The 23,906-nt window shown below is 38.3% G+C and overlaps 4 protein-coding genes across 5 annotated transcripts; 3 read left to right on the top strand and 1 right to left on the bottom strand.

Moving 5' to 3' along the window:
• The first annotated feature begins 253 nt into the window (after nucleotides 1–253).
• On the top strand, nucleotides 254–2,647 carry LOC147862595 (E3 ubiquitin-protein ligase RZF1-like). Of its 2 annotated transcripts, none has more exons than XR_015529894.1 (2): nucleotides 254–1,839; nucleotides 1,894–2,257. XR_015529894.1 is itself a non-coding variant. In XM_087320659.1 (2 exons), the coding sequence occupies exons 1-2, from the start codon at nucleotides 290–292 to the stop codon at nucleotides 2,563–2,565; spliced, it is 1,497 nt and encodes a 498-aa protein (XP_087176785.1). In that variant the 5' UTR covers nucleotides 254–289; the 3' UTR covers nucleotides 2,566–2,647. The 2 variants fall into 2 exon arrangements, 1 of the variants encoding a protein (XP_087176785.1); XM_087320659.1 differs by lacking the exon at nucleotides 1,894–2,257 and adding an exon at nucleotides 2,513–2,647 and having other exon boundaries at nucleotides 254–1,733.
• Nucleotides 2,648–3,339: 692 nt separating this feature from the next.
• Nucleotides 3,340–6,133, bottom strand: LOC147862594 (laccase-11-like). The gene is made up of 3 exons (XM_087320658.1): nucleotides 5,722–6,133; nucleotides 4,317–5,620; nucleotides 3,340–3,678 (listed from the first exon to the last, which is right to left on the bottom strand). Exons 1-3 carry the CDS (start codon nucleotides 5,994–5,996, stop codon nucleotides 3,548–3,550), a joined length of 1,710 nt encoding a protein of 569 aa, XP_087176784.1. The 5' UTR covers nucleotides 5,997–6,133; the 3' UTR covers nucleotides 3,340–3,547.
• A 6,360-nt stretch (nucleotides 6,134–12,493) lies between these two features.
• On the top strand, nucleotides 12,494–14,933 carry LOC147862593 (tubulin beta-7 chain-like). Its single transcript, XM_087321475.1, has 3 exons — nucleotides 12,494–12,950; nucleotides 13,392–13,661; nucleotides 13,920–14,933. Exons 1-3 carry the CDS (start codon nucleotides 12,521–12,523, stop codon nucleotides 14,573–14,575), a joined length of 1,356 nt encoding a protein of 451 aa, XP_087177601.1. The 5' UTR covers nucleotides 12,494–12,520; the 3' UTR covers nucleotides 14,576–14,933.
• Nucleotides 14,934–16,142: 1,209 nt separating this feature from the next.
• LOC147862592 (putative methylenetetrahydrofolate reductase (NADH)) lies at nucleotides 16,143–22,411 on the top strand. Its single transcript, XM_087321474.1, has 13 exons — nucleotides 16,143–16,282; nucleotides 18,270–18,500; nucleotides 18,598–18,780; nucleotides 18,872–18,932; nucleotides 19,022–19,104; nucleotides 19,650–19,823; nucleotides 19,916–20,089; nucleotides 20,412–20,512; nucleotides 20,674–20,785; nucleotides 20,869–20,949; nucleotides 21,031–21,208; nucleotides 21,429–21,763; nucleotides 22,121–22,411. The coding sequence occupies exons 2-13, from the start codon at nucleotides 18,282–18,284 to the stop codon at nucleotides 22,202–22,204; spliced, it is 1,785 nt and encodes a 594-aa protein (XP_087177600.1). The 5' UTR covers nucleotides 16,143–16,282; nucleotides 18,270–18,281; the 3' UTR covers nucleotides 22,205–22,411.
• Nucleotides 22,412–23,906: the final 1,495 nt, after the last annotated feature.

The following is a 23,906-nucleotide window of genomic DNA, read 5'->3' as shown; positions in this document are numbered from 1 at the left end:
TCGCATTCGGATACCCGGAGATTCTCCCCCCCGAGGGGAGGAGTCTCAACTAAAGGTGGAAAATGGTCCCAAGTGTGAAACCGGACAAAATGGAATGGGATTATGTGAGAGAGGTCTCGAGCTCGAATCTCGCCCACTGACTGAGTGAAAACAAATGGAACCACAATACAAAACAAAACAAAAAAATGTAACCCTTTTTTTGCATCTGTTTTTTTCCCTCATTCTTCTTCTTTCTTTAATTCTCTTTCTTCATTTCTTTTTTCAATCCTCCATTCCTTCTTCTTCTCTGATGGATCCTCTCTCTGTGCAGCAATTCTTCCATTGCCATGAATGTGATGCATCAGTTCTCCCCTCAAGCTTCTCACCACTAACTTGCCCTTATTGCCATGGTGGCTTCCTAGAGGAATGCATAGAAGAATCCAATCTTTCTTCTTCTGTTTCTTCTTCCTCTTCTTCTTCTTCTTCTTCTGCTTCATCGTCATCGTCTCCATGGGATTATATGGGAGCTCTCGGCCAGATCCTCGACGACATCTCATCGTTTCTCTCACGGGCCGATGTTGTATCGGGAGTGAACCCATTCATTCTCTTCCAAAGCCAGATGCAAGGTCTCCTCAGTGTCCAAAATGATGGGTTTTTCGCTGATTATGACCATGATCTTGATCCTTCATATAATATGCAAGATGAGGATGACCTTGGATCTGGAATCCATGAGTTTATTGCAGAAAATGTCTCGAACAGGTATGGAAGCCCACCTGCTTCTTCATCTTCAGTTCAGAATCTACCCACGGTTGTCGTGTCTAAACAACACCTATGTATGGAAACAACCACACATTGTGCAGTTTGTAAAGATGAGTTTGAACTAGATATGGGTGTGAAAGAGATGCCCTGTAGACACCTTTACCACAAAGACTGTATTCTTCCATGGCTAAAACAACACAATTCTTGCCCTGTTTGTCGATTTGAATTGCCGACCGATGATCCAAGGTACGATGATGCTCGTTCCAGCTATCATTCTTCCTCGTCTAGAATCAATGAAGAAGAAAGGGAAATAAGCTCTTCATTGTCTGGACGAGATGAGGTTTTGTTAACACCATATACCCATGATGGTTCTCAAATTGAAGAGCATCCTTTGGAGACTCAAATCGATATCAATGAGGTTCAATATGTATATAGTAACATTAGCAGTGAGAGAGCTTCTAGAGGGGTTTCAAGATTGATCAATCCTACTATCTCGCGAAATAGACCAATTGAGGATCATTCCAGCTCAATCTATATGCCACTTGTGGATATAGGTCGCCCAATCTCAGTCTATAGGCCAAGTGATGAAACTGCTAGTTCTAGATCAATGCAAAATTTGGACACCGATTCATCGATCCCAAACATCCATAACGTGGATTCTTCTTTAAATGTACATGGAGAAAATGAGCTCATCAATCCAATGGTCAGGCCACTTGTGGCCATGGAGGATTCAATCCCAACTGTGGAAGCTTTTGTGAATGGACACAGAAAAAATGAGCTTATCAATCCAATCTGTAGTCCACTCATGCCCACAGATGATACAATCTCTACCATGCATACCATGGAATCTTTGGTTAATCCACATGGAAAAAACTCGAGCCTTGGGGATCCAATCAATAGACCATGTGTGGTGGCCGACAATTCAAGCTTAACAGTACATAGTGCACATAATGAAAGTTTGAATTTCAGTGAAGTGGACCCTAGTGAAACATCAGGTATGAACTCTCAAAAGAAAGAGGAGGATTGAACATCAATTACATGACATGATGACCATGATTAGCACTGAAATGGTCCTCTCACTCTCTCTTTTTGACATCAATGGCAAGGGGAGATTGGAAGGGATTTTGTTCCAAAAGTTATGAGCTTAGGTGTTAGGCAAGGGGAGATTGGAAGGGATTTGTTCCAAAAGTTATGATCTTAGGTGTTAGTTGAGTCTATTGAATAAAACATTGCTATCTCATCTAATTCTTGAACTTAGCATTGCATATTGGTTGGTGTAAATCTAGATATGAGTAATTTCTCGGAACCGATCTAGATTCTGGACAAAGTTATTATTCCTAGGAAAACAATCTCAAGGATCTCTCTTGTTAGAAACAGTGTTAACCCTCTTGTAAATTGGGGTCCTCACTCGTCGAGGCTCATGGATCTCCATGTTGTATAGGAGTTAGGTGTATGAATTGGATCAAAAAACTGCAGAAGTATCAGTATATCTATGATAATGAAGGAGGTTTTCATGACATTCTCTTTCTCATGACATTTCTCTAAATTTGAGGATTTGTCCCATGTAGGGGCATGCATGTATGGATGCATGGATTTTGGCCCATGTAGTGCATGTGTGTATTCTACTGTAACACTTCAATATCCTTACTAGTATATGCCATTTTCTGGCTAATAAACTGAAGCATATAGTCATTGACCCATTGTTTTGTGCTTGGTTAGTAACAACATAAGAGCTTATATTTGCAATTCAATGAGTATATTTCTTGGCAATCAGGTTTTCTCCCAGAAAAGGAGTCAGCAAAGTCAAAGTGCGCGATGCATATCTAGTCTAATCTGTAGTTGAGTTATGTGTTCATTTTTGCTTGTCAGACTATAGAGTAAGTAATTATTGCTCACCTTTGTGAATGATACTAGGTAAAACAACTTACCAAATGGACATAACACCTTTGTGTTTGATTTTTAGTAAAACGACTAACCCAAATGGATATGAATTCTGTCATTAAGATGTTCCTCATTCAGATTGTAAAGTGTAAGGGATGTGCAAAAAGAAGTTGCAAATTGCATGAAGGCATATGACAGAAACAAAGACACAAAGGGATGTTTTAAGTCTTTGTAGAGGCCAACGTATTTATGAGAGACAATACATAATTGATCTTAAAGATTCCTTTGTTGAGGTGGATGGTAGTTCTCTTATGTTTGATTAATTTCTCCTGATTGTTGCTTCAAGCAAGAACAACCCCAAACAATCTTGCCAGGCATTCAGTTTGAATATTATAATGGCTGTCCTAATGGCATGTTAAGACATCAAGAACTTATATTTTAATTGTCAAATGATTATGGCAGTTTAATATGCACAAATCGGAGTGATACTAGAAAACCCTCCAAAAAGTCCTCTTGAATGTATACCCTCTAGGGTTAAATGTACAAGAGAACTAGGGTTAAATGTACATATTCACCAATATTTCAGAAGACAATGCTTAACAAAAGTCAATGCATCAATACTAGAGTTTTTAAGAATTCCATTAACACATTGGTCTACCATGGACCAAATAAACATTAGGATTTCCTGTCATTCATGCAATTGCACTTTACACTCCAACATTTAAACAAATTTGACATAATTTTATTAATGTAACTTTAATTACACAACATTCCAATGAATATAATCATTGTAGGGATGAGAACAATGCACACAATTATAGAAAGAGTATGTGGCGACCATGGCAGCCATTACAAATGAACAATGGGCCTAAACAATAATGAATGGAAAAAAACTTCGCAAGGAACTCTGTGATCAATGGAATCATGGCTAACAAGTTGGAAGGTCACTGGGCGGTGGAAGCAATTTGTCTTGAGGACGAGGCCCATTCTCAACAACAAAAGCCACTGCGAGGCCAGCTGCTGTATGGAACTCAAGGTGGCAATGCATGAACCACACACCTACATTAGATCAAAAAAATGCAATCAATATATGATATAATTGTGATGAAAACTTAAAGGCATTTTATGATCCCAATCATCCTCATGCTTTTGAACTACGTGGAGCTCTTCCTAATTAAAAGAGAGGAAGAACTAAAGATTGCATGCATGTACATTTTGTAAAATTTAATTAGTTTAGCTAAAGCATAGTATCGCACATAGACACCTTTGCTACTAATGGTTCCTTAGATATAAGTTGAACCCCTAAGCATACAAGCCCTTTGCCCACTACATATTTACAGTTAAGTACCACAACACAAACTTAGGACTACTATTGTGTCCTTACGATGTGTGGGTGAAAATACTTGGCATGTCCCCATTTCTCCTCATTTTGTTTCGCTAAAGTATCCAACATTTTGCACACATTGTAGAGCATAACTACATTGACATGACCATTGGGGGGAGTAGGCATGGGTTGTCTCTTCCACCTATAGTAGTACCAACAACCCTTTGCCCCAACCTATGTAACCCATCTCCATAATGTCATACTATTGTGTGGTAATACACAATGTAGGTACCACCATATTGGGATATATTATATGTTGGAAAATAACTAAGCAACGAGACTCTTGTGTTACTTAAAAGTGTCGGAAAATAACCTGGGTTGTCGGCTCGGAAGCGGAGTGCTGCCCAACCTCCCTGTGGCACAGCGACGGTGTTGCGTTCAGGCGGGTCCACTAGATTGAAGTTCTGGGGATCGGTGCTACTATTGAAATTGCCGAAACCGACACCCACCACGAAGAAGTTGTAACCATGCATGTGGATGGGGTGGTTCTCGGGCCCAATGATGCTAGTGTCTTGGAGCACTAACTCCACAGTGCTGTTGAAAGGAATGTAGCTCAATCGGGTGCCGGATTTCGCTACGATGTTCGAAGGTGGTAGCCCCGTGAAGTTGAACGAAGCCGTGGGCTGGTCGGGGAAGTTCGTGACGAAGACGTTCGGCTTCCGGAAGTAGTGCGCCTGAAGGAGTGCGGTGTCAGGCAGCACGAAGGAGATGTTGTTCACCGCGCCAGCCACCTTGGCCCCGAGGGAGCAAGCCGGGCAAGGCCGGATCGCTAGGCCTATGGTGAAGAAGAGGTGGCGGTCGACCTGCAAGGGGACATTGGCGGGGAACTCGGGTGAGGCCAGACTACGGAGGCTCCGACTGAACCGGGTCGCAGTTGCGGTGTCGGTAATGCTAGGAAGTGTCGGCATTAGGGGCTTCACATCGGAGCTTGCACCCACATACGAAATGATCGCTGTCGTGGTGGTGTTGTCGAGGGTTACGTTAGGCGCAATGTAGGGGCGTGCCGCCAAGTAATAGCGGCCGACCGGCTGATCCGCAGTGAGGAGCACATTGACCGTCTGGCCGGGTGCAATGAAGACGGTATCCATCGGTAGGGGTTTCGTGTACACCGCATCCGCCTCCACTACCGTCACATTGTGTCCGGCGATGCGTAGGAAGAGCTCCCCATCCATGGCCGCATTGACAATTCGCAAGAGGTAAGTGTTGCCGTGTACGACGGGGATGACCACAGTCCCGGGCGAGGAGCAAGGGTACATGTCCCCGGGCTGCCCGTTGATGGTGAACGCGTCGGACGCATTGGGCGCGCCCCCGCTGAGCTTGGCCTCGGCAATGACGGCATCGACAGATGAGACCCACCACTCCCCAAGCACGAGGGGGATCTCGGCGGCCGGGGTCGGGAATGGGTAGGGCCGTCGCAAGGTGTCACGTGCCGGAAGGATGACAATGGCGCCGTACACGGTGGCACGCATCCAAGCGAGGTGCGCATGCCACCACAATGTGCCGCGTTGCCCGGTGATCGTGAAGTTGTAGGTATAAGATGTGGATGGTTTCATGGGGCACTGGGTCACATAGCCCGGTCCATCCGCCCAACCTGTCCGGATCTGCTTGATCCCATGCCTAGCTCATGGGACACACACATACACACACAAAAAACACATCACTTTTAGTCACCAAAATTTTAAAGGGGGTCTACCAATTTATTTAAAATTCGTGTCTACCAGTGAATGGTCACGTTCTTGTCGGGAAGCTCGTTGGCCACCTTGATGAGTACATTGTCGCCCTCTCTCGCATACAGAGTTGGACCCGGAACCTGCCCATTCACGGTCACGACTTGCTTCGTGGAGCAAAGGCGAGTTATGTTGGCATACATGACATGGAACTCGAAATGGCGGGTGCTTGCCCTATGGGCTTGGCCTTGTGCCGATGACATTCGTCCCAACACGGCCATCATTGCCAACCACAAGTTTAGGGTAAACACCCTTCCTAACGCCATTTCACTAATGATTTGGTTTTAACACCGAGGAAGGGTGTCTAGTGTATAGAACACTATGTATGTATATAATTTGGTGTGATGTACACTTGATGAGTTTCTTATGAGGGGTGCTATTTTTATAGGTACTTATAATTTGTGTCCCTCGATCAGTTGGTTGGTCGTTGGCTCCCAATTCAGAATTTGGAGAGTGTAACGTAACTCCAACTTTAAATATTTTAAATATCAGTAATACTAACAATATGTGATTCATTGGTGACTCCTAATTGTTTGCCTTCTAATCTACTATGCCAATCTATGCTACACATTATTTAAGGTGTCTAAATTTTAAAGCAAGGACATCATGTATACCATGTGGTGTTTTCATACAATCTTTTCGATGCCACCTCACATTCAATATAATTTTTTCTGATTTTGAGTTGTTGTACTTGGGCTTTTCATCCTTTCATGGGGCCCAACAAACTCTCTTTGTAATGTTCTGAATTCATCAAATGTCCTCAAAGGAGCACCCATAGACGTTCTCTCTCTTCTTTTTTCTCGATTTGTGCATTTCATCCTTTCATGGGGCCCAACAAACTATCTTTGTAATGTTCCGAATTCATCAAATGTCCTCAAAGGAGCACCCATAGACTGTCTCTCTTTTCTTTTTTCTCGATTTGTGCGTTTCATCCTTTCGTGGGGCCCAACAAACTATCTTTGTAATGTTTCGAATTCATCAAATGTTCTCAAAGGAGCACCCATAGAATCTCTCTCTAACTCACATATGATAGCACACAATTATTAATAATTGTGGGTGAAAAACATGACAATGGTACAACAATTGAGTGATGCCTTCGCTACATGGGTAGTGGGACATGTCAAATCACCAAGAGTGAGCTAACCAATCTTCATCTCTCTCTCACTCTCATTTTCTTTTGGTGAAATGTAACACACAACTATATATTTAATAAATGTGTCTGAAAACCACTAGTTACAACTTACAATGGGTATCACAATGGAATATGGCACCACTACATAGGTAGTGGAACATGTTGAATTGCCTATAGGCAAGACTCTCTCTCTCTCTCTCTCTCTCTCTCTCTCTCTCTCTCTCTCTCTCTCTCTCTCTCTCTCTAACGTCACTTTGGGAAGGCTCTTATCTCCTAAGAATGATCAATCGTCCTCATGTGAAAAACCAAGGGAACAAACAATCATACTCTACATTCTAAAGAGTCCTTGAATCTTCTACCAAACAAAGTTTATAACTTTAGGAATAACAAATCTAGCTCTAGTCTTATAAATTATCATTTTCATTCTTTGGTTAACCACTACAATATTTGCACCAAAATAAATCCATCCCTTACCATATGACAAAATTGAATTTTAAATGAGTTTTTAACCTCCCAACCTATATACCCTTGAAGTTCACAAATCTCCATTGCCAATGAATTTGCATTCTTTCGCTATGGTGAAGGATGCCACACAATACATAATCTAACACCCTCTTCTAAGAAGTCAACAAAGTAAAATGTGCATGTGTTGTTATCTAACATATATGTTGTTAAGAGAAGGAAAAAATAAGAAAAAGCAATGACCTTGATCTAGTTCAATGTTTCACGTATAGAGGAAATCCTTTGTTGGGTTTTTTCTAGAGGTTGGACTATTCATCTTGATGATCGGAGAATGATATGGTTTCATTGTACTTTCTTTGCCTATAAAGATTGGTTAGGGTCGTATGAATATACCTAGAAACTTTACTTATCTTTACCTAGAAAAATTCGCTTGGGTCGTATGCAATATTATATTGCCTCTGGCCACTAAGGATCAGCAACAGTTCTGTTTAGGCTTAGCCGATAAGGCCAAACCGGTTAAGCCTAAACCGTTTTGGGGTTCTCAAACCTGAACCAAACCGATCCCTAAACCGGTTTGGGAACCAATTTCTATTGTGTACGAAAATATGTAAGCGGAAGCTAGGAGCGACACCAATGTTAGAGGAGGCCAATAATTAGTATGGAAAGGAGTCCCCATCCCGACCCTGAGCCGAAACCTGAGCCCGAGCCCAACCCTAAGCCCAAGCCTCATTTGGTGGTGACCCTCCAAGACCATGGTAATATAGGAAAATAATTATGACACCACAAGAATCATTATTGATTGCACAACTCTAACTCAAATACGGAATGACCATGGTAACATCTTCTAATACATGAAATTTTCTATTTATTGAGTTACCCATTTACTGAGGATCCTATATGTTGCGAAATCATACCATATGAGGATCTATCTCTCCTACCCAACCAAGGTCACAGAAATCCCTCTTTGTACACGATATGAAAACTTATTTGTGTATATTGATCCTCAAACTAGAGGCTACAACATATAGTTCCAAACTTTCATCACATTCCCAATATCCTCTTGTGTGGTGTCCAAAACATGAAATAGTCATCCACCAAACCTTGTGGAATGCAAAAAAATCACAAGGGTAGCCATAAAGCAACCAAATCTCCCACCCTTGCCACATGATGCAACGTTGTCAAAATAAGAGGTGTAATAATTGCAAATAGTAAGGGACTTATTGGACACCCTTCCCTGGCTATTTTTCTAAGTGGAATGGGTTGGGTGGCACCTCTATTTAGTATGTGAGATAGTGACCCCTCCCCTAAAGTATATAAATCTTGACGAGAGTGTCTCTTGTTTGGTCTTATTGGCCATTTTGACCTCTTAAAAGACGTTAATATATCTTTCTTTCTTTCTTTCATAAAATCTTAGAATATATAGTAGCTCCATTACAAATGACCAATTTATATTATTGTATGTTTTTCCAAATCTAACTATATCATCACTAACTCTTACTCTTGAGCATTCTCCTAAACAAAGTCCATGGCTGTTTTTACACTTAAAAATATTATGCAAAATATGAGCACAATGACTAAATGTTGGCAAGTATTTTTGCAACCTATTGGTAATTATCTTAGCAAAAATCTTGTAAATTAACATTGTAGGTTTTTCTGCTTGGAGTACGGTATATATGGTAGTGATTATGCATAATATGCTTGTGTTTTTCTCACTTTGTGCCTTAGTTTTTTTTTTCCAAAACAAAATTTATTACTTCCATTAGTTAAGAAAAAGTGCATAGGATAATATACAACTCATATGTTACAAGCCAATTTGCATGGCTACAAGAAAACTACATGTATAAAGGAAACAACAAAGCCTCAACATAGTATTACTCGACAAAATCCCCTCAACACGAGCCTCACACAACCCAATTGCCACCTCACTTGTTGTTGTTCGTTCTTTAAGGTGTTTTATCATTGTGATAACCTCTTTCACCCTCAGAGGATGATTTAGGTTATGGAATTTGGATATTGTTCTCGTTCTTCATCTCATAAAAGCCGTCAAAAGCTTTCCAAGCATTTGTCCCCAAGTAGTCTTGAACCAATGGCAATACAAAGTCCATATTTCCTCAATGGTTGCAATAAGGCATTCATGCTCCACCTATTGATTTGGAAAAAGAAAGAAAGAGGATTTCACATTTATGTACAAGAAGACCAAGAAAAATACCAAAACATTTGTAGTCAAAGACTAGCATTGAACCAAAGTGGTCCGAGAACCTCATAACTTCTTTATTTTTAGTACCCCAACTTTTATCCATGTTTATTATTACCTTGCATGAAGGAGGTCATTAGTTTTGTGGGCAAGGACAAAACCTAGGGTATTCTCAAACTACATTCAACTAGTATATCTTTAGCTAACCTTGATGTTTCACATGGTTGATCTTTAAATGGGAGGTGGTTAAATACAATGGTTAACTACTTTCTTTAATGCACCTTCTAGTTCATTGTTCAAGCACGTGGGGTAATTGGATTGCTGACACTTGTTCGCACTCAACAAAACCTAGTATGACTTAATCATCTTTGGCCTCAAAACTCTTTTCTACAAAAATAGAAATGATCAATGATCTTTACTATCTTCGTCTAAAGGTCATAAAATATCCAAATATGTGAATTTGCAAATAAAATACAAAACTCAAAATTATGGAAACCTAAAGATAACACATGATCATGGAACAAAGAGACATCAAGTCTAGATACTAGGGCTAATTGACTTTGTCAATGTATGTTGATGTAACTTATAAAAGTAGAAATGTAGCTATATATTATGGATGACCTTGGATAGAGTGTCTCTAATTAATGTTGATACAAAAAATAGTGAATTATAATATTCAAAACGTCAAGGAAACGCATATAATGTTGGATAATATTTTGCATGTTTTCATGCTTGTTATTTATCATCGTCGTTAGAAGGAAGTTCCAACTATTCTATGATTGCTTCTCATTTTCGTCCTTAGTTTGGAATGTTGAGGGTACATGCACCCACAATGAATCTTCATTGATTGGCCTCACAAAAGATGGGACACACATTAACATTGTTCCATCATCCATGTTATGATCTTAGCCTCTTGCAAGGCTACTCTAATTTAAAGGCGTTGTTGTACAATTGTCAACGAGAATATAATACTTAGGTGCAATTGTCATTCTTCCATGTTTAATTATATTTCAATCACACTTTATAGCAAGTGAATAATTTCCATATGCTTCATTGAGAACCACAAGTGCAAAGAAATGATACTGCATGTTGGCACACACTAATAACTACACTAAGAGCTCAATATGAGCAGATTGATGGTACTAATGATGCTACATAACTAATGAGGCTGAATTTTTGAAAGCGATGGTGTACTACACCGATGGCCGCAACAAATGGAATGGATATACTATGGAAGTATGAAGTACCCAAATGGTTGTTCCCCCCTCCCATTAGATGAACCAGGGGTGTGAAAGACATGGCTTATGGGATAGTGAATGTAGCTGATGTGCATGAAAGAATGGCTAGAGCCATATGTGAAAGTGTAAGATAAATAAGCGAGATCTCTTATGTAGGATAGGATAGTCTTGGCTTGGCCTACCCAAGAAAGGGATAGTTTGTGTATATTTTAACTAAAGGAGTATATTCTTTTTTGGTAAAAAGAAATGATAGTGCGTGTTCATAGTATTGTCATTTAGTCTGAACGTCCATTTCATATATGTATAATGTATATATATATACACACACACACTCACACATAAAGGAAAAGCCACCAAAATATGCTTATCACATAAAAACATTACATAAATTTGCTTGTTTATTCTTTGTTTGTATATATATATATATATACATTATACATATATGCAATGGATGTTCAAACTAAATTTCTTGGTCATGTTGAGTTTTATATTAAGCAATAATTAATTTTAAGAAACGAGAAACAATTATTGTGTTCAATTATCTCATATTAAAATGTAAACATTTCTTGATTAGTGGTATTAGAAGTTTGTATGCTAATTATGAAGCGTGCATATGACAAATTGAAAAACTAATCTAGTTTTAAGTTTTAAATTTATTTTTATTTTTATTTTCCAAAAATAAGTTTTAAATTTCAAAGTGGGTCTATATTAAATAGGGAAAAGTGGAAACAACTTCAATTATTCTTTCTACTTATCAAAAGTTGCTTCAATTAGATGCCTCTATGTTGATGGATATTGAGAGGCATGTTAAGCTAATTGTTGGTTACTAGGTAAATTAAGGGCAATCATTACTCCTTTGATATATCTAATGACCTTAAATTAAGGGTTTAATCGTAATTATCATGTGAGAGTCTTGACTTCCTCAATTTGTTTTATACATAGTACAACATCAAATATTTTTAGATCTAACTTTCGCGGAGATATAGACTCTAGAGAATAATGAGTGGATAGGATGCACAAGATATCCAAAATCTTATCGATGGATGACTCTTCTTCTGAACATAAATGTTTAGTGGGACATGTTATCGTTTTTTTATTATATGGGTGATGCATCATGAGGGGTACTAGTTTCCTTTACGAAAACTGATTGACCACACCTACATTTCGTCATGCGTTGTAACTTTGTAAGTTGGAGCAACAACACGAAGAAGAAGAAGAAGAAGAGCAATGCCACAAGATGTCAAGAGAGGACAATATATATTGCTACCAGTGAATATGCATGTGAGGGACGAAGCAAAGGCCAAAAATAAATACGCGGTTCATCGGTAGGCAACCGAGAGAGCGAACCACAAGAGGACAAGTGGGGGAGCTGGAGGGAAGGAAGGAAAGATTGGAGAGCAAGGGAGGGACAAGTAAACAAACGTATACGGAGTCCGTTCGGGGAATTGCGGGGCTACAAAAGAAGAAGAAGAATAGGCGACAAGTTAAGGAAGGCCACGGGGCACACACAATATGTTTGGGGTCCATTGGTAAAAGAGAGTGGTGGCCATGGGAGACGAAAGAGGATGGACGTGTTGATGGCCCTGGGACAGGGGAGAGCCGGCCAAGTGTCCATGGCTGTCCGGGCGGGCCAAGTCAGCAAGAGAAGTCAAGGTCAATCTCTTCTTCTTCTTCTTATTCTTTCTTCTTCTGCTTCTGCTTCTGCTTCTGCTTCAATTCTTCTGTGGGGGTGGGCTGGGGGAACTAAATCCAATCAGGAAGAAGATGAGGGAGATTGTGCATATCCAGGCAGGGCAGTGTGGGAACCAAATGGGCGCCAAGTTCTGGGAGACGGTCTCCCGAGAGCACGGGATCGATGAGACGGGCCAACACATGGCGGGCGACCACCCGGCTCCATCCCAATCCCAATCCCACGTGCAGCTTGAGCGCGTGAACGTATACTACAACGAGGTGTCCACGGGCGGGCCCCCCCGCTACGTCCCCCGCGCCGTCCTCCTCGACCTCGAGCCCGGCCCCATGTCCACCCTCCGGTCCGGCCCCTTCGGACGCCTCTTCCGCCCCGACAACTTCGTGTCCGCACACTCTGGCGCTGGCAATAACTGGGCCAAGGGTCATTACACCGAAGGCGCCGAGCTCATCGACCCTGTCCTCGATGTCATCCGTCGAGAAGCCGAGACCTGCGATTGCCTCCAAGGTCCAATATTTTTTAACCTCTTAAAGACTACTGAAATCATGTATGTATCCTATATACCCACAAGGTCCAATATTTTTAACCTCTTGGCATGCCCACTAGGCGTACTTAGGCTTGCCCATCGATAACTCATAATGTCAAGTATAGTGGGGAAATATGAGGGGAAGTTGGATCTTTTCCCATAAGTTAAAACATCTTGTTAGGCTAAAACCAATGGTTGCAACCAGCTAGGTTATGCTCCTTCTTGTGTACAGAATAAACTCATTTTAGTGAGCTATTAGTGTTCACTATAAAACATCAAATGAAAACAGGAGGAAAATTAATGGTCTCTTTCCTAATATGTGGGAAAATTACTATCTTCCTAGTATGTGAAAAGGTCGAAAACTTCTTGTTCTATTGTTTAACGGCCTTGTTCTATTGTATTAAGATTTTGGTATCATCCAGGTTTTCAACTATGCCATTCTCTTGGTGGGGGCACTGGCTCTGGCATGGGAACACTCCTTATGTCGAAGATTAGAGAAGAATACCCCGATCGGATGATGCTTACCTTCTCCGTCTTCCCATCATTGAAAGTTTCAAACACGGTTGTCGAACCTTATAATGCAACTCTCTCGATAAATCAACTCATAGAGAATTCCGACGAATGCATAGTCTTGGATAACGAAGCATTATATGACATTTGCTTTCAGACGTTGAAGCTCACATCACCTACATGTAGGTTGATTAAACTTACCCTATTTTATTTGGTTTGTGGATCTAAAACCCCCTATATCATTTACAAAGTGGGGGTGTTGCTTTTCTTGGCCATTGATGTGTCATAATAATGCCAAGGTTGGGTTAACGAGAAGGGTGGAATATGTGTTGATAAGTTGAACTATATAACATAGATGCCTTAGATGTAGTTTCATTTTGGTATCACAAAGGAACTTCCTATGTAACGCATATTCAAATGCCTTACTTCTTTTCATGCAGTTGGAGATCTCAATCATCTCATTTCTTCAACAATGAGTGGTATTACATGTTGCCTTAGATTTCCTGGCCAATTGAATGCAGATTTAAGGAAGATTGCAGTGAATCTTATTCCATTCCCTCGCCTTCACTTTTTCATGGTCGGTTTTGCACCACTTACTTCGAGGAACTCACAACTGTTTAGGGCTTTGACAGTCCTTGAACTTACACAACAAATGTGGGATGCTCGGAACATGATGTGTGCGGTTGATCCTCGACATGGAAAGTACCTCACAGCATTGACTATGTTTCGTGGAAAGATGAGCACCAAAGAAGTGGATGATCAAATAATGAATGTGCAAAACAAGAATTCATCTTACTTTGTTGAATGGATCCCAAACAATGTGAAATCAAGTATTTGTGACATACCCCCTCTAGGGTTGAAGATGTCCTCCACTTTTCTTGGTAATTCGACTTCAATCCAAGAAATGTTTCACCGACTAAGTGAGAAATTTATGGTCATGTTTAGGAGAAAGGCATTCTTGCATCGGTACACTATGGAAGGCATGGATGAGTATGAGTTTATTGAGGCTGAGAGTAACATGAATGACTTGATCTCAGAGTATCAACAATATCAAGATGCTACAACCGATGATGTAGATTATGTGCATGATGATTGAGAGGCAACCCAATACCGATTAACCATTGATATAATATGTAAAAATGATTGGATTCGAATAATCATTCTTGGGGAATCAATCCTCGTATACTCATTAATCCCAACTCGAAATAAATCCTAACCTTAAACCATTAATTTCGGTTAGACACTTTACGAGATTGGGAATAATGTGATAATTTGTATAGATTACCGAGATTACCAGACTTGAGTATAATGTAACAAGGGTGCCAACAAATGTGCAAAAGGCCATGTACAAAGCAATTCCTCATGTCATGTGTGTTGGTTGATATGCATATGATGGATTGGTTGAAGCTATATATGTATTTAATGTGCATTGAGTAAAATGTTTTTAAATATCATTTCAAATCTCTAAGTAGTAGATGGAAAAAGAACTTAAGTGGGGAAGCTTAAGACATGTAATTGAAAACAAATGTACAACATGGATAAATTAAGAGAGAATAAACAAAATTAAGAGAAGTTATGGAGAAAAGGTCTTTACTATATGTTAAACACAAGTCTGAACTGTGTAAAAGTTAGTTTGACATCTAGAGATAATCTAAACATTTAGACGAATCAACACGATGCATTAAAACTATACTTATATGGTGGTTTTAATTGTGTGGTTCACACCCACATGTATCCTTCGTTTCCTGAATTGGGAAGAATCCAAGGATGTTAAATGAAAGGATTTTGGAAGCCTTTTTCTTATCCTACTCATACCCATGTAGCCTAAGAACTCCTTTAAAATTTAAATCTCAATCCATATGAAGAATCCTTCGAGGACTATATCGTGAACTTCATAAGTAGGTTTGTACATAAGGTCTTGAAAGCAACAATGGGCTAACCATGTGTTTTCATGAAATACCACTACAGAGGGGAGATCCATGATACTTAGGAGGTGAGACAAATAGTTCATAAACAACCTTTTCATCCAGGGTCCCAATCATAGGTTGCGAAACAACGAATGTAAAAAAAAAACACCACAATAACTTGCCGATTTCGCCTCAGTTCCCCCCCTTGTTCCGTGACCAATAAGGTTGGAAATGGTAATCAATCTTCGGTCACAATCTAACAAGAGAAAATACGGAAGCAAGAGCATGTGGCTGATCTTGCACCGCCAAACAATGGGTGGGGTGGATCTCATCACCTTTCTTTGTTTATTCTTGAAACACAAAACATTCAATATAAAGTATGAGGGTACATGTCTTTGGCCAAAAGAAATTTGACAAATCCTTTAATTCTTTTTGTTTTCCAAAAGCACATACACATACACATACACATAACACATACACATACACATACACATACACATACACATACACATACACATACACATACACATACACATACACATACACATACACATACACATACACATACACATACACATACACATACACATACACATACACATACACATACACATACACATACACATACACATACACATAACACATAACACATACACATACACATACACATACACATACACATACACATACACATACACATACATATACTGTATACGTATACATATACTGTATAGATATACATCTGCAGACTGCAAAACACATCTATTCGTTCATTCTCTCGCTGTCTCTCTGAGTGTTCGAGAAGAGAGAGAGAGCGAGAGAGAGCTTAAAGAAGAGAAGAGAGGAGAACACAGCACATCTGAGATCCTGCATTATCTTCTTTCAAAACTCATCAGGTATGTCCCTCGCTCTTTCTGTCTGTTACTCTCTCCTTCTGTCTCTCAAGGTAAGCTATTAGGTTATCAACACAAGGTGGTGGGTTCGAATCCTCCCTCTCTCCCACTCTCTCTCTTTTGATCTTCTTCTTATTTTACTGGATCTGCATTTGCGCATACACACACACCCACACAATCTCCCTCCCTCTCCCTCTTTCTCATGTATGAGCTTTCCCATTCCTCTTTTATGCTCTCCGTTCTCTCACTTTCTTCTTCTCGTTTACATTTTGTTGGATTTCTGTCAAAATAGTAAGTGTTACTTGCATTTCTCTCTTCCTCTCTCTGCGTAAGTGTGTTCTAGTTTGTTCTTGCATCATACATTGTAACGAAACATCCATCTGCATATCAGGGATGGAGATCTGACAGATGACAACGAAAAACTCGCCCCAGATCTGCTTGTGTTCTTCAAAATCATTGCTAAAAAAATGAAGAACTGTGCTTGTCTTGGCGAATTAGTCAATTCATGAGAGTTTAAAAATCTAATCTTTTCAGGTTAATTCCGGAATTGATATGTGAAAATTTGATATACTGCACTTAAAACCCCCAAATTGAGATCCTATCCTAATAATGTTCTTTATTTATGGGTATTATGTAACCTATATGTTGCTCCATATCCATAGGCCTTGATAAATTTTATGATTGCCGATGAAATGTGTATTGGAAGCTGCATTAATCTTTGCATACTGCTGATGTGTTAAGACAGATCTGATGTATCTGTGGGTATAATAATGTCACCATTGTGTGGAATGCCATCCTAAGAAACCTCATTAAAACTTCCCATGTTGAAAGAATCAAGAAAACGAAGAAAATAAAGAATAACCACTAGATCACATAATACAAAGGAATCAATCACATTCGAAATGCCTCACAGAACTGTGGATTCTGGATTTACAAGCTCTAGGAATTGCTTCAAACCATTCAGATTTGCAATTGGTTCAAACCTTGGTTCTCAGGGTGACATATATTTAATTCAATATCTATTATTTTGGTCTCCAATTGATTGCCTATAGATGCATATATGACCTACGTTTATCCATAATATGTAGAAATTCATGTTGCTTTCATTACACATTCATCCATAGCCATAGAAATTTATCAACATCTGTTGAACTTCAGCAATATATGAGTCACCTAATAGCCGTTAATTGAGAGCATTATTATTGTAGGATCCCCAATTTAGATGTTTTAAGTACAATACATTTAAGAAAACAAGTAGATTTACAGAAGCAAATGGTAAACTGATGGAAGAAGTATGAAGAGGACAAAGAATAATAGCAAGATATAATCAATACTGAGTCTTCTTTTGGTAATTCCATTGCAATAGTCATGGTTAAGAAATATGGGTCTGCAGATCTTGGGACCTCTTGGATCTGTAATTCCTAAGAGAGACTGTGGAACTAGATAGATTAGTAATGTCTTGGGGAGACTGAATATGATCTATGATACGGAACCAAGGGTGGGGATCAACCTTGGTTCTCTCAACATTCTTTGATGCCAACAACCAAAGAGAGACAGTGTGAGAATGATTTAGATTTTCCGTATTTGTTACCATTTAAAAGATTCTTGAGAAGTATCGGAAATATGCGTAGAATTGATTCATGATGCAGAACATAGCTATCTACAAGCTGAACCAAGTATTTTTAGTGATAATGATTTTCCTTATTTGTTACCATTTAAAAGATTTTGAGAAATATCTGAAATATGCGTCGAATTGATACATGATGCAGAACAAACTAGGGTAAATTTCATCTTGTACACCATACTTTTTATTTGGTTTCGTTTGGCTTTTCTCTCTGGAGTTGTGCTTATTTTTCTGTGATATCTACAGTTATTTAAGCTTTAGTCTTCTGTGCTTATTGTCATGGAATCGATCGTTCAAACATAGCTATGTACAAGCTGAACCAAGTATTTTAGTGATAATGTTTTCTCTCAAAACTCATGTCTGCAGTTATAATCGACCATGAAGGTTATTGACAAGATAAAAAATGCATCACAACATGATCAAGTTACATTCTCCTTTGAGTATTTCCCCCCTCGAACTGAAGAGGGAGTAGAGAACTTATATGAACGTCTAGATCGCATGGTAGCACTTCAGCCACTTTTTTGTGACATCACATGGGGTGCTGGAGGGTCTACAGCCGATGTAACTCTTGACATTGCAATAAAAATGCAAAATATGGTATATGCTTTTGATTCTTTTTTTCTAGTTTTGAATAGACCTAGATCATGATCACATTCCTTTATATATTCGGATAATCTGACTGATGTGTGCATAGATATGCGTGGAATCAATGATGCACCTCACATGCACTAACATGCCAGTAGAGAAAATTGATAAAGCATTAGAAAGTATCAAGGCAAATGGGATTGAGAATGTTCTTGCGCTTCGAGGTGATCCACCACATGGCCAGGATAAATTTGTACAAGTGTCGGGTGGATTCTCTTGTGCACTTGATCTTGTAAGCATGGTGTCTTCCAAGAGTATCACTTTCCTTATAACCTGTGCACGGAGGGCTTATACAGTGGCATTCCATAATTTTAAATTGTCAGGTGCGACACATGCGTGCTACATATGGCGATTATTTTGGGATTACTGTAGCAGGATATCCTGGTAATTTCATAGGTGATTTCAGCTATTTTGGGTATAATATTTCTGTTTTCTTTGCTAGTTACTATTCTTTTTCCAATTTTCTGTTACAGAGGCACATCCAGATGCAATAACAAGTGAGGAAGGCGCTACAGAAGAAGCATATCAGAAGGATCTAATCTATCTTAAAGAAAAGGTAGAAAGTACATTGTTAATGTGATTGGTTTTCATTCGTTAAACTGGTTCATTAGAACATTATAAGTTCATGATGATTTGAACTATAAATTTCTCATGGGTTCACCACAGTATGTTTGAATATAAACAATGTGGAATGTGTATGCATGTATCCACGGACAGAAGTGTGTCTGTGTATGTATGCATGTATGCATACATACATGTGTGTGTATCTATCTTTCTAGTTAGGAAATTTGATGATGCTTCTCCTGTATTGAAGGTTTGCTGTATTTTGTCCTAAGGTCTAACTGCATGTGACTATTGATGCTTGCATTCATTTATGTTTGTATGTATGTATGTATAACATATGTCCTATGTGCATGCATGTATGCACATGTCTATCTATATTTCATATTAATTTTTGATGCTTCTTCGCTATTGATGGCTTGCGAATGATACTTCGGTCATAACTTCTAACCACTTCTGGCTATAGATGTTTGATAACGCTTCGTTCAACAAGTAGTAGATTAGAGTTGGAAATAATCAATTGTGCACTTCTTTTTGTAGGTTGATGCAGGAGCAGATGTTATTATCACTCAACTTTTCTATGACACTGATATATTTCTTAAATTCTATAATGATTGCCGCCAAATTGGAATCACTTGTCCAATTATCCCAGGGATCATGCCCATTAATAACTACAAGGGTTTTAAGCGAATGACTGGATTTTGCAAGACAAAGGTATAATACTTTGTTTAAAGTGGTACAATGCTCTTCTCTCTATATGCTCAAAGGCATTAACTCTGTTATGCTTCTTAAACTTTGAATCCTAGATACCAGCCGATGTAAGTACTGCGTTGGAGGCAATTCAGGATGATGATAAAGCTGTGGCAGCGTATGGAATCCATCTTGGAACGGAAATGTGTAAGAAAATCTTGGCACATGGTATCAAGCACCTACACATGTACACTCTCAACCTGGAGAAATCAGCTGTTGGCATTCTTGAGGTATGTAGTGACTTACATAGAACATTTTTTTTGCTTGATTGGCTTTCACATTATTATTATGTGACAGCAGCTTATTACAAGTTTTGTAATTTCGAATTTTGTATTGTGAATTATTAATTATTTTTCTGTTATCGTGTCAACTCATACCTTGTCAGGTGTTATTTCTGGAATAAAGTAGAAGTAGAAATTGAATCTATTTGGTAGTTTGGAAGGATAATTGTTCTTATAACACTGGGAATGAAAGTTTCAGAAATTAGAAGGAAAATAATAATGTTTGGAATGATATATTTAGAAACTTGTTCATTTGCTTTCTTTTATTCAGAACCTTGGAATCATCGAGGTTTCAAAAATAAGAAGGCCATTACCATGGAGGCCACCCACAAATATTCGACGTGTCAAGGAGGATGTGAGACCGATTTTCTGGTAGGATGTTTATGTGCTGGACATTTGAGAAAAATACTCTTATTGTGCAAATGACTTTTTATAACATAGAGAAACTTAATGAGACAAAGGGCTTCTTAGGATATAAAGAATAAACATTATGAGATAAATGGCTTGCTACAATAGTTTTGGTTGTCTTTCAGGGCTAACCGGCCAAGAAGCTACATATCGAGGACGGGAAGTTGGGAAGACTTTCCTTCTGGGAAATGGGGAGATACACGAAATCCTGCATATGGAGCATATTCTGATTATCAGGTTATTTCCTCTAGCAAACAGTTTCACACTTCCATTATTATCATTTTCTGAATTGTTTCTTTAACTTGTGTTTCTATGAGCAGTTCCTCAGAAGACGAACGCGGAACAAACAAATTCAAGTTGAGTGGGTTGTGCCTTTGAAGAGCATCGAACATGTGAATGAGGTATTGGCTATTGAAATCCATTAAGGTATTTTTCCATTGAGTACTGAATTATGCTGTGATATAACTATTTTTTATTTGCAGCTTTTTGCTAAATATTGTGGCAGCACCATCAATAGCCACCCATGGTCAGAATTAGAAGGTTTGCAGCCAGAGACTGCAAAAATAAATACAAAGCTTGTAGACATCAATACCAGAGGTTTTCTTACAATAAATAGTCAGCCTTCTGTTAATGGGGAGAAGTCAGATTCCCTTACTTTCGGTAATCCTCTAGTGAGGTTTCTGTATTTAAAGACATTGATATAGATGCCCTCAATTTTCACAGATTTATCTAGAATATCCCAGGCAAGGGGTATTCTAATAAAATTTTAAAACCGGGTAAATATGCAAGAAGTTAGGGGGTATACGTACTGATGTTCTTCTATAATTTGTAACAAATGTATTTCGCTCATAATCACTATGGTTGTTCATAATGATGGTAGGATGGGGAGGTCCTGGTGGCTATGTTTATCAGAAGGCATACTTGGAGTTTTTTTGTGCACCAGAGAAGCTTCAGAAACTGATAGAAAAAATTGAACACACACCAGCTCTTACTTATATTGCAATTAATGACAAGAGTGAGATACGTTCTAATATTGAACCAACTGATGTTAATGCCGTGACATGGGGTGTTTTCCCTGCGAAGGAAGTAGTTCAACCTACAGTGGTTGATCCAGCTAGCTTCATTGTGTGGAAGGATGAGGCCTTCATGGCATGGGAAGTAGAGTGGGCATCCCTCTATCCGGAAAATGATTCTTCAAAGGATATTCTCAAAGAGGTACTCTTAGTCTAGATAGTTTTTTAGCTCTCCTTTAATATAGATATTGCTAACATACATAAATTTACATGCATACATATATGCATAAATACGCCCGTATAGATGTCTTTATGTATGCATATGGATATGGATACATATCTGTAAATGCACATGTATATGTATATGTATACATAGATGTGCATTTACAGATATGTATCCATATCCATATGCATACATAAAGACATATGTGTATGTATATCCATACATATACATGTGTGCATGTATATATGTATATATGTATGTGTGTATGTACAACAGCTCTATTTGTATACATATATATACAGAGAGAAAGCTAAAATGCTTTATGTTTTTTATCAGGTTAAGGACACATATTTCTTGGTGAGCCTTGTTGATAATGACTATGTAGGAGGAGATATTTTTGCTGTGTTTGAGGGGTTGTAAAGTGAAATTAATCGCTCTTAAAGCATCTCAAAATTTCATAATGATGGCAATGATTCATTCATTTCTAGCTATTTTATGGGATCTTAAATTTTCCATTTTTAATTATGATGCTTCAATCAAACTGAACTCCTAATTTGTGTCTTGTTTTAGTTTGTTTGTTTCAATGCATTCAACTAAAATGTGACAAAATAAAAATGAATTATTATTAAGTCATGGTTAATGAGAATCTTTCATTCCAAGAAGTACTTATTCACTTTTTAATGTACAGTATCGTCATTTTAGGTAAAGAAATTTCCATTCCATAATTGATTAACTTCTCATGTGACAAGTGTAAGATCTAAGCAATGTCAAAGTTCTATAAGTGTTGATATTTGTTTTGGCTTACTGTAAGATGTTAACAACATAAGGTAAATGGGCTTTGCTCCATTATGAATGTAAGATGCATTAAGAGTTTGATATTTTTTGTAAAAACATATATACTTATAGTTAATAGCTCCAACTAATCATCAAATTTCTTTTTGTAGAAAAATATAAATTTGTCACTGCAATTAGATATTAATTATGTGCAAGAGATATGATGGTAATGCAATCATGAAATTATAATATTTTGATAAAGTCCCAATCTTGAGAATAAATACTACTAAGACATGAATTTTGTGTGGGTTGATCTTTTAAGGTTTTTCTCTAAATGACTACAGAAGGAAGTCTCTGCCCAGATTTTTCGCCTATTTATGGATCATACTATTAAGAGCCTAATAACAAGCAGGCCTATCAAATTTTATATTACTATATTCATTTGCTGGTGTTTCATATGTTTTGAGTTAAAAAATAGGGTTGCAAGGAGGACTATGAAAGAAATATTTGTGTTGCTTGCTTGGTAACAATTCTAAACATTGCATCACAAATCATACATGGAAAATGGTCACATTAAATTATATCCCAACATGAAGATCTAAGGTAGATTGCTTAAGTTTAAATGCTCATGTCATAATTGATTCTATTCTGTATAATGAAGAAAATTATAGGCTTGAGCAACATAATGTGCTTGCATTCTCTTCTTAATCGTTTTATTATATTTCATATGAACTTGTAACAAGATTGTTTATATTTTACACACATGGGGTGTTTGGTTGTGCTTGTTATCTCAATAATAGTGAAAGAGCAAAAGTCTCTTGATGGCAAGCATTAACATTGTTGGGTACATTACCTCAATAGAACGTTCAATATCGTACTCTTATAAGAGTTTAATCCAATGCCATACGAAACCATAGAGTTTAATCCAATCTTTTGACTTGATGAACAAAAATCAAAAGAATATGCTAAATAGAGAGCGAGAGAGAGTTATTTGTTTTTTTTTTATGTCTAAGAAAACTTTTTGTTAGCATTTGTCCCCAAGATGGACTCCACCACAATATGATTGTGTTGTTTGGAAGGTTTTGTAAAGTAAAGAAAGTGGTGGTAAAGTATATGAGAGGTTACATTTTTCTTTCGTTTTTCCAATTTCATTGTGAGTCCCCACCTTGTCATGAGTGTGAGGCAAATCTAGTGGATAATAGGTTTCACTTTTTTTCTGGTGGTTTTCATATAATTAGGAATTAGATCGATGGTGGATGATAACTAGGTGCTATACAATTTCATCTCACCTTTATGATATTTACGAAATGATATCCTTTCCAACAATGTGGTTTGAGTTCTCAAATTT

This window comes from Azolla caroliniana, unplaced genomic scaffold (genome assembly GCF_043228905.1).
Source record: "Azolla caroliniana isolate FFs.n. ecotype wild unplaced genomic scaffold, voAzoCaro1.0.p SCAF_6, whole genome shotgun sequence".
NCBI classification, from domain to species: Eukaryota; Viridiplantae; Streptophyta; class Polypodiopsida; order Salviniales; family Salviniaceae; genus Azolla; species Azolla caroliniana.
This window is presented reverse-complemented; position numbering and strand designations above follow the sequence as displayed.